The sequence below is a fragment of the Orbicella franksi genome, chromosome 11, assembly GCF_964199315.1.
Source record: "Orbicella franksi chromosome 11, jaOrbFran1.1, whole genome shotgun sequence".
In the NCBI taxonomy this organism is placed as follows: domain Eukaryota; kingdom Metazoa; phylum Cnidaria; class Anthozoa; order Scleractinia; family Merulinidae; genus Orbicella; species Orbicella franksi.
Window position 1 is genome coordinate 27,919,342 of NC_138155.1, and position 11,314 is coordinate 27,930,655.

Here is an 11,314-nt window from a genome sequence, read left to right on the forward strand (position 1 = left end):
TAGAAAGATAAGGATCAATTACTGTTTATTTTCTTCCATGGACAAACATATTTGAGTGGAATCAAGGCACAAAAAACTTGAGACAGCATGTGGGTTCTACTGACAGTATAATTTGATAACACTAATGTCTTACTTTCATTGCAGTAACTGCCAAACATGTTTGAGTCTTTGCATAGTTCACAAGCAAATCCTTGAAAGCCATTCTGGTATAGACAAACACACACAAAAAAACTTCATTAATAAAATAAAGCATTCCAGACATGATAATAACCATGCTTGTAGCTTCCACCTGAATTAGCTTATGGGGTCAGGGAGTGGAGGTCTATAGTGGAGGTCATATTAATTTGTTGCAAACTGGTGCAATAATGTATTTTTCGGGAGGTCAACATTTTACCATATACTGGGCACACATTGCATTTATTTTCTGACCTTCAAGAATAACAAACCAGTATCACCAGCTACAGGGCCTGACAGAGAATGTAACTTATACGTGCTCTATATTATTCAAGGTTTCAAAATCTTTTCTAGTCTACAGCATAACAAGGGTCTGGTACCTTATCACTGGCAGCATTTCACTGACTCATATTGATCACTATGTAGCTCAAGTACCCTAGATTTGCATGACTTTGTTAATATAGGTTTCTGGGATCATGTGCACTAAAAGCATCTGTTATCAAGTGTCGATCAGTAGCCTTGATCAACGTCTTGATTGCTACTTGATCGACATCCCAATTGATACTCAGTCAACACTTGATTAACAGTCGGTCGATAGTCAGCCAAGTGTTGACCAACTCATATGCATTGATCAAAAATTAGTTGACTATCGCCAGAGATGTTGACTGAAATGTTGATGGAGCCTCGATGGAGTGTCAATCGAGTATCAATGGAGTGTCAATCAAGGGCATCGATCGAAACTTGACTGTAGATGCCTTTAGTATACATGATCGGGAATCTGCTAAGCCTACTGAATTAGTCAGCTGTACCTTAATCCCTTCTAAAATTGTCAGGTTGCCTTGTCAGGAAATACTTTCTTTTAGCCAGTGATCTAGGTATGGATCTAGGACATTAGATGACTGATGTCTGAAACATCAAGTGGTGAAGGCGCAAGCTTCTAGAGAGGTCAAGGGCCCTGCTCCCCCAGGAAATGGTTTGCATTCTGACTCCCCTTCCCTGGGTTTCTGAGTCATTCTAAAATATCTGACCAATTTCTGTAAAACGGTGGAAACCAGTATGGATCTGCATCTGGTTATAGTTGAGCTTCCAGGTGGATAAAAGCAATAATAATTCATTGTGAGAGTAAAGTACCTAGCTCAGGGTCCAATAATTGGAATACTTTAGCAAGTTACCTGACCAAGATCAAAATTAAGGTGGAGCTCTTGTTCAGGAACCCAACGTAACAACCACTTACATGTAAGCCTGACCCTCTCCATTTCCTGATCTATCTGACTTAACAACTGACAGTTGTTCCATTCTTACCTCACAAGCGCACAATCCATTTCCACTGATACTGTCACTACAGGAACCACGCCCATTGCAGGCAGGTACACCAGGACAAGCTATGACAACATATAAGAAGAACATTTGAAGGACTCAGAAGAAAAGAGACATGCTTAGCAATTTTTGGTCAAAAATGAACCTTGTCTGAAACACTTCAAATTGGGCATGCGGGTTTGTTTACCTGTGTTAAACATTGACAGTCCTATATTTGTCTGCTGGTTTTTGCTTCAATTTCCAGATGTAAGGTATGTAAAAAGTTACTTTTTGGCCGCGTCTTATGGAGATTATTAAGACAAAAGAAACCTATTGCTTGTCAAAACAATGAATCCAGTGAAACAATGCATATTCGTTGTGACACAGTGATTTGCTAATTGGATCATGACCTACTGAGTTCATGAAGCAATGTTTTGTCAAGTTTATTTCATTTAGCAGGTGTCTAAACTAACAATGAAAAGATGAGATGATGGTCAAAAGTATTAAAGCTTTTTATTTTTGTTATTGAAAATTAAACCTGACATGAATATAAAGGTCTTACTGATAATAACCGATTATTATAGAGTTATATTACCAAATATATGTAACCACGTGTACTATGTCCAAAATAAAGGAACTTCATTTTTGCCAGCTTCTTAAAATAGAATGTGCACTTCCTGTATCCAAGCTATATCGCTACTGAGATCATCGTTCTTCGCATTTCCAATTTGCGTCACAGTTTTAATGATTACAATTTGCTGCAAACATCAAATTACTGCAGATCATGCGTAACCAGGAAAGATATTACAGCTGTTTAAAATGGAAATCCAACTCATATTTTTTTGCATTCTCTAAATTATATTTCCGATATAAACCAAAAGAAGCGAAATACAAATCCGATATTGACAGAAACGTGAACTGTTTCATTCGGGTGCGGGATATTTGCAAGCTTATACGTCGTATTTCAATATCACAAAAATAGCAGAATTCTTTATCAGAGAAACAACTGGCCGTACAAAGCGTATTTAATTTTGCTACAAGTAACAGACTACGTGTACAGCACGTTCAACCATGCCGCATAACATGTGTTTGTAGTTTTTAATTCACAATTTGAATGTCTGAGTAAACAAGACATCTCTACCTGCTACTTCATTCATTTTTGACTATCTTTTGAGGCGTTTTTCTTATGCAACGCGCAATTAAAAAACTGCAAATACAAAGCTTCAATTCAACATTGTAACAAGCTTTCGAACAATTTGTGGCAAATAAAATACGGAACTCAATATATCTTTTAGTACGTCTTCGTTAACAGTTTTCACTGAGTCGTATTGGCTTTTCAACGGTTAACATATAAAAAAAATTTAATCCTTATTCCAACACAAAATTATTATACGTGAATGAAATCGCTGTATGTTCAAATCCCGCGAAATGTTGTAACGAGATCCCTTCGCGCCAAACTTCAATACTTACAGCCGCTCACAGCAATTAATAATATTTTTTTTTCGTGAGGGCAATAACATTCCCAAACCAATATCGACTTTCTAGCAGCAAGCCAAAAATGCCCAGTGAATTACAACTAGCAAGCAAACCTCCCAAATTAGCCCATGTTTACATTTCTTTCACGAGCGAGACAAAGCTAATTGCGATTTGATTTGTGCGTGTAGTCAAATCGTATGGCGTTAACATGGCTTAACTAAAACTTTTACAGTTAGAATACCTTGACAATCCGTTCCCCAAAACCCTTCGCAACACTGCTTCTGTGTGACTTTTCGCCTACAATTATGCTGACATCCAGGCACGCTCATAAGACCGAAGTTGAAGCCAAAGTGTACTAGATACGAACAACGCTGTACTCCTTCGCCACTTGTAATCTGAGTATAACCCGATGGGCAAGGGTTTGGAAGAAAAGCATTCACTGAACATTCAAGGCAGTTACTCCATACAAGGCTATCGACTTGTCTGTCGCATCGTCTAGCTATTAAAACCGACGGCAGCAAGATCACGCATAGCACGAGAGATGTCCTGATCACTTCGGCCATCCGCACTGGCTTCGCCATAGCTGCTGTTGGAGGGCCTCACTTGAACTCGGCGCAATGGAGGTATTTAAATATTTCTCAAGAAGAGGAGGGTCAAAAAAGACGAGCCTCTTCAAGTTTTCTTACTGCAACCGGTCCTCGAGTACTGAGTGATTATTTAGGCATGCTAATTTACATGTTCGATGTTTACCTCTATTGACCAATGATAAAACAGATGGACTCGCGGAAGCATGGAGTCCATAGAGCAGATCGAAGTGCAATCAAACTGCCAACCGGAAAATGTAACAGAGCTTCTTTAAAGATATGAAGAAAAAGCGGAAATTTGGAGTTTAGTAATCAGCACTTTTCCACGAATTTATAAAATCACTGATCCGAGGCACTTCCGCAAATAACCCTTTTTAGTCTTGAGACAATTCAAACAAAAAATGCTGTACATGTCATGTCGGTCTTGTAATGTCATGTCGTTCTTGCAAAAAAAAATACAAATTAGAATTTTGAGCTAAAAGACGCTAACTTGTAAGGTCCGTTTCGCGTTCAAAAAAACGGTACCTGTGGCCATATTCTACCTATACTCGCCACCTGAAAATTGCCGCTTGTCCGAACTTCGGACGACTAACACGAATAGAAATTCTTTCCGAAATGAGCCAAGAAAACCTTGCCAAAATTTTTTTTTATCACGAGTTTTTTAAATTGTTTATAGCAGCTCTACCTCTACATGAAAAACACTAGAGCGGACAACTACAACTCCTTATATAACTTTCGTTGCTCTAAGTCAGTAATTCCTCGTGAACAGGAATAGTCTACCATTGTTGCTAATACATGTTGTTGATGCTGCTGCTACTTCTGCTGGTGGTGGTCAACTGGTGGTCAGTGTTGCAGAGTATTGAGACGAAGTGAGAATTTAATTACAATTGTATTCATGGGGAAGAATTGACTGGTGTTTGGCATTTAAGCCAAAATTTTTCGTTCTTTTCAGCGCACCTTTGCAACTGATGTAAGTTTGCTCGAAAAACTTGCAAAATTTAATATAAAAAGTTTCCCTACCAAGCTACTATAAAGTTCCGTCTAAGTAACTTAGCTACCTGTCGATTTGACAAACTTGCTGGGGTGACCAATTTCCCTTATTCAACTTCAATTTGATACATGGCTAAGTTTTCAGTTCACTTGCCCGCTGACGCAATTCAATACTGAGATTTTCAATCCTTGCACCCTTTATACCGGTCACCCTCGGGACCGTCATTCGGTGTCCGCCTATATAGCGAGAGTCCGCAATAACGCAGTGTGATGGCAATATTTCGATGTCCCCTCTACTAACAATGGTGTCACGTACTGTTCTGCTATACTCTTTCACGATTTCCAGTTTCTTTTTGTAATTGTTTCCAAACCTTTCTTTGTAGTTTTGGCCGGGGATGTAGCTTCTGTTCGTAATAGCGGGTGTCTGCAAGGCGACACTTGACTATACTGTGCGACGTTATAGTCAACAACGAAGAGGTTACAACAAAAAAAAAAGGTGAAACCAAACAAGAATAAGTTAAAAGTTTTATTTCACTTAGCTTACACTCGATCTGTGGGGTTACGTCAAGGAAAGCGCATTTTCAAAACTCGGTTTAAAGTTAATTTCATCAAGAACACGATTCGCAGTCCATCTCAGTTTTCAACAATTTTAACCGTGCGATCGTCTTTTTAGCTTTATTTCAGTATCCCTTTGGTGTTTTTGTCACTTTGTTAAACTATTAGATCTCTATCATTTTGAAGATCAGGTTTAAATATATCTTAAAGACTTCCGATTGGAAAGAGTTTACGGCCGGTAGTGTCGTAAACGAATCACTCTCTGGGCTGTCTTTAAGTTGTATCCTCGATCTCAACACCCAAAGCAAACTTGCTACTTTATACGTGAATTGTATCAACAACTGCCAAGTTCACCCGAAGCATCAAGGGTCCAAACATGCTCAGCCACAGCAGTTGTTATGGGTTACCGCCCTTGTGGACAGCCCTCGCACTAAAAAGAAGATGTGAAGTGCCAAGCACCTGAAAATGAAAACGAAGCACCCAGAACACGAAAACAAAAAACACCTTGTTTTCGAGTCATTGGGTCTCTGTATTTCGCTTCCTTGTTTAGGTCTTCGTTTTCGACAGCACTTTCATTTTAATTCTTTTACGAGACTAAGAACACGATGACAGCAAGTGCATGACGCTAGCTGATGTAGTGAGGTAGTGACGAAAAAAGAAAGCCTGATCGCAGATTAGCTCGGCCATAAGCTGCACATAATTTACATGCACAAAAACCCTTCATACCGTCACGTGAACCCGCAACCCCATCTTTCACCTTTTTTCTTTTTTTGTTTCCCATACAGGATTATTACTGTTAACAAAACCAATACCGACCAAATTTTGAAAGTTTCCTGGGTGACAAAACCAAATCCAAGCTCAAGTTTTTACAAGGGGTAAAAAACCGTAAATGAAATTTAAAACGCTCTTCCTGCTAAGACCGTGTAATTTTTCGCCGGTTGAAATGCTACAATGTTTGCATGGGGATTAGCAAGGCATTACATAATTATAGAAAACAACAATGTGCATACCTTTGAAAAAAGTCAGGAGATTTCCCAGGATCTTCAGGAAGATCACCACGCGAGGTAACGTCTTCCACGCACGACGCGATGCGTGCGGTCTGAAGTTGTCATCCGATTTATGACCATTTATGAGGTGCATTTACAACCAAATTCACGTTACAAAAAATCTAAGCTTCTTAAAAGACAGGATTGCAGGAATTAAGCATTATTGGCGCTTTTAACAGACTTAAGTTTAAATTTTCAGTTATCATTCATAAGAAATTTTTCGAATTATAAAGCGCGCCCAAAACCCAGGCGCAAAATATGTCCCAAAATTGCTTCACCGCTAAAGGAAACCCAAGACAATGCTCCAAGGAACTCGTTTGTTCAAAGAGCCTCATTAAATATTTACTCACCTTTCTACTCCGCACGTGGAAAAGTTCAAAAAAGAGAAAATATATTTAGTTGCAATCATTTGCATGAAAATGGCAGCCATGTTTGTCTGCCGGGGGAAGTCTGGATATACATTGAAAGTGCGCATGTGTGTCAAACAAAAATACAGCCCGCTGACAGAAAATAGAAGGCTCGAGCTGCTTGAATATTTTCTTTCGCGAAAACATACACCATGAGTACTGAAGTTCAGCAACAAATTCAGCAGGATTGGGAGAACAGAGAGTTCATAGAAATAGTCTCTGAAGGAATTAAAAAGATCGCGGAATTCCTTAATGACTTCGGTGAGTTAAAATTATAGTCGATATGTAACTGATCACACGAAATTCGGCGAAACTACATCAACAATTGTCCCTCATGTTTGTGTTTCTATTCAACTCAGTAAGTTATTAAAGAATCTTTTCCACTCTTTGATCAACTATACCGAGTGTTTTACCACTGGTTTTGACAGTCTGCTTGTTTGTTGTATAGTTTCCTCTGAAAGAATCCGATGTGCATTTATTTTAGATGATGAATTTACATGTAGCATGCTTGTGATAGGACTAGAGTACATTCCAGGTTTTGTTTAGTTGTCCTGCCTAACTTGAGTGTTATCATTTCCCACCAGTGTTTATATTCTCTACCTTAATACTAAATAAGGTGTATAAGCATCATCCACTCATGCGTTTAGTGCAAGACAGTTCTTTTCCCTATTAGAAGCCTGGTTCCCTGACAGACCTTTTTCACATCAGGACTTAAGTCTTGCCTAATGTTCAGTATCAACCTGCTTTGTTAAATAAACTATGTATGTTAAGAAAACAGCCCTAAGAAAATACGTGGGCTGATAGGTTTAAAATCATGTTTCTATAACTCAATAGAAACACAGAACTAGCACGAGCTGTTGATGTAATGATGACACGAGTGAAGAGAATTTACATTTTGATGGTCAAAGTTAACAGGCCATTTTCCTTTTTTCATCGCGGTGTTTTCTAAAAGAAACATGTTCTCCGTGTTTCTATCGGGTTATAGAAACACTTGTGAAAGTCTGGGAGAACTTGAAAAAGCTGTGGAAACACCTGCCTGTGGCACGTGTTCCCACAGCATTTCTCGTTCTCCCAAACTTTCACTCGTGTTGCTATTAAACAATTAGATTATGAGCTCGAGATTTCTATCATGTGATAGAAATAGTAAGTAAGTAAGTAAAGACTTTATTTAAAGAGGGTAGCACTAACATAGTATAAAAATACTAACAAACCAGTGGTCCTCTAAAAATTGTGTACAATACGGATGTTAAAACTATGGCATAACTATGAGATAATATAACAAATATAAATACAAGAGATAAGAGATAAAATCAATTAAAAGTAATCAAGAGCGAATAATCTAAGTGTTTTAGTATAAATCTACTAGTCGTTCAAAACTTGATCTACATGTAAATCCTCTTCACAGAAAATGCAAAGAAGCGGCCGTCATTTTGTTAACAAGGGCACACTGCTACGCTACTCACTATCTATCACAGAATAGATAGTTAGTAGCATAGCCAATCAGAGGCGGCATTCGTGATAGAACACTAGTAGATTTATACTAAAACTCGATAGAAACACGGAACATGTTTTCTATTTCTTAAATAACTATGTATGTATTAATAAAAGCCACGCTTAGTTTTTTCCATATTTTTCACACACACTAGACTTGAATGCCTGCCAAGCAGGCTAGACATCTATTTTCTTACAGTATAGGAAACTAGCTGTTATACCGGTAGCCTGGTTCCTCTAAAAACCAATTTTTTTCTCAACCTTTTGTTTTTCAGACATGTCATGTAGATCAAGATTAGCAAAGATAAATGAACAACTGACATCCCTGGAGCAGAGAGTAGAATATATTGAAGCCAGAGTATGTATCAAACAGCATCTGGCCTACCTATTCATATGCAGCTTTGGAGTCAAATTATGTGTCAGACCTTATTATTTAGCTAATTCGTGAAAAGGAGTCGAAAAGCTTAAATATATATGTATTACATCATCTTAAAACACAACAGGAAGTTGTTGGAGCACAATAGATATTTAGAGGGCCCAGCTGTAAAAGTTCTCTACATTTTCAAATAACAGGAGTGCACATCTGTAAATTGAACAGTCTCATTATGTTGGCACCTAGGGAGCTAACAAAAACCTATCCACATAAATGGGAGACAGACAGGATCCCACCTCACCACACCAAACAGTCAGGCTCCCAGCTTGCCTCCATAATGAAGCTTTCTTAATAATGAACAATGCTCTGTAACATAGAAGTTTACAGTGATGGAAATTATTACATTCTCATCACCTGTCTAGTTAGGCTTGATTACCAGCCGTTGTTTGAAAAAATGAGCCATGCTCTTCTGCTGAAGACCTTCAGGAATGGGACCTAAGAGAGAGGCAGAAATCGAGCCTACTGTTTGCTTCACAATTTTTAGAACAAATAGATTCCATGTTGCCATGCATCTGTTCAGTAATCAATCACAGATCTGTTCAGTAATTAATCACAGATGTCGTCGAAATAAGTGGCACTCAAGGTGATAGCCAAGTTTGTCACTGATGTTCTTATCACATTTTGGCATCTTCTGTTATAATCAGTTACTGAACAGATGCATGGCAACTTGGAAATCCATTAGTTTGTTTTATATCAATTTGTTTTACATAGTGTTTCCTTCCGCTGATAAGTTTTATGTCATGTGTCTGCCCTCCAGTTGGTTATAAGAACAAATGAAAATGCGAGAATGATTTGACTTATTTAATTGCAAGGTGTTACATGTAGATGTTGATCGTAATTTCATTGTTTTTACAGGTGACAAAAGGCGAAACACTATCATGATAACAGTGCAAGTGTAATTGATGCTTGAGTAGTGGTACAAGACCTTTGTAAACCATCGTCAAAGAATTTCAGTCTATAGTGCATAATTGTAAATTATGCATGATTTGACAATGCTTCATGTGTTATGCTTTATAATGTGAACTGTATAGATCAACCACTTGCTGTAATTTTGCTTTTTGTATCATTTGCAGCTAGAAATGTTATGCCATATTATCTGGGCATTTTTGCAATAACTTGCTTGACATGGAGATCATGTTCTGAGAAAATTATCAAAAGAAGAATAAATGAGGTGAAGTTTTTTAATAAGGATCTTGTTTGTTCCTCCATCTCTCTCCTCTTTTACTGGTTTTCTGTTTTTTCTTCAAATTTGCCCAACTCATTCTACAAGAAATGTATCAAGACCAGTATGCAGTTAAGGAGAATTTGTATGTGGTCATAAGGGCTCAAAGATATAGGCACACTTTCAAATCTCCCAAGAAGTAATAAGAAATGTATTGACACTAGTAAGGAGAAATTGTATGTTGGAATCAATGCTTTGAAAGGCCAATACATCAAAAATTCTCCCAATCAATTCTAACAGAAATACGACCCTTGGTAAGGAGCACCAGGTCCAATTACATGTACCAGTTGTTGAGAGAACTAATGAGAATTTGTTGTCATCCAAATTCTTGCCTTTTTCAGGATTATTTGAGGATTATCTGGTACATAAATAAATAAATTAATAAATAATCATCTCGATGCATGGTCTCTTTTCCCCACAAAATAGTTTTTACTTTCCCCACATTTTTGTTATAGATTTCAAAAGTTTAACTTTTTCCTGCATTTTTTAAGTTTTCCTGCGGGTGGGTCGCTTTTCCCTGCACTCTCGTTTTCATGTTCTGTAACATGTCTACCCACCCTCTCTCCCACAAGCAAAAGTCACGTAATCTACTTGATGTCATGCAATCATCCCCACCCCCTACCCCCACAAGATACCCTGTATAACACAATCTAGGATAAGATTGTGTGACTCCGTTTCCTCTATTTATTCTGGACGAAATATGTATACATCGCTCTTTAATTTGGCATGTGGTGTGCCTAGAGTGCTTTCGTCAGCAGAAAGAATGCGACAAAATTTTGCGTGTGTCCGGACATCCAGAAATCAACCCATGTAGACATTTACGAGGTAATGAAATCGCCAGGTTTTTTTTAAATCTTTATTTCACAGATACACTTGTCAATAAATAAATAAATAAATTATAATATTTAGAGGGGAAACCAAATCAGCCTTCGCTGGCTGTCATGTGCATCCTCTATACTGGTCAAATTGTAACTTGGAGTGTTAAGGCTGGTTTTCTAGAGCATAAGCACAAGCACAAGCATAAGCACAAGTGAAAACAGCTGCGACATAAACATAAGCATAAGCAGAAACATAAGAAGAATGAACCCACTTATTTGTCTTGTGCTTCTTTCACTAGTAACGCGCTCGACATAAACATAAGCATAAGTACAAGAAAAACAGAAATGTTCATTTTCCGGAGAAAAACTCTCGGAACAAGGCAAAAAACAACAAACTCAACCCACATATGACACCAGACCGGAATCGAACCTGGGCCACATTGGCAAGAGGCCAGCGCTCTCACCACTGCACCATCAGTATTCAGTATTCAGTTAAAAAACAAAACATACATGTGACTGACAGAAGGAGAATATTGCCTTTTATTCACCATCTCAAAAATACGATTGTGCAAATTGGTTTTGCTTTTATCAATCAAGTCTGTTCACATAAAGACAGCTTTATTAATAAAATACTATTCTACTTACTACTAGTCAAAATGACAGGCACTTTAAAATCTGTTGCTAGGCAACAAATGACCGTGAAACTAGTGTTACAGCTAATTGCAATAATTATTATACAAATACATGTAAGGCACATTCTTTGAGGTATTTCACAAATAGCCTGCAATCAGCTTATGTCACTAACAATTCTACGAAATTTTG

The 11,314-nt window shown here is 37.9% G+C and overlaps 2 protein-coding genes across 3 annotated transcripts in view; one reads left to right on the forward strand and one right to left on the reverse strand.

The window, feature by feature from the left end:
* LOC145502941 (stabilin-2-like) overlaps positions 1–6,441 on the reverse strand; it is a 58,024-nt gene extending 51,583 nt beyond the window's left edge. For both annotated transcript variants that reach the window (XM_081482352.1, XM_081482351.1), the window contains exons 1-3: positions 3,188–6,441; positions 1,477–1,556; positions 134–203 (exon numbers count right to left, since the gene is read on the reverse strand). In XM_081482352.1, the coding sequence (XP_081338478.1) occupies positions 134–203; positions 1,477–1,556; positions 3,188–3,527 (490 nt within the window). In that variant the 5' untranslated portion in view covers positions 3,528–6,441. The remainder of the gene's footprint in view (positions 1–133; positions 204–1,476; positions 1,557–3,187) is intronic.
* A 38-nt stretch (positions 6,442–6,479) lies between these two features.
* Positions 6,480–11,148, forward strand: LOC145502945 (protein BRICK1-like). Its single transcript, XM_081482357.1, has 3 exons — positions 6,480–6,789; positions 8,295–8,377; positions 9,308–11,148. Exons 1-3 carry the CDS (start codon positions 6,681–6,683, stop codon positions 9,332–9,334), a joined length of 219 nt encoding a protein of 72 aa, XP_081338483.1. The 5' UTR covers positions 6,480–6,680; the 3' UTR covers positions 9,335–11,148.
* Positions 11,149–11,314: the final 166 nt, after the last annotated feature.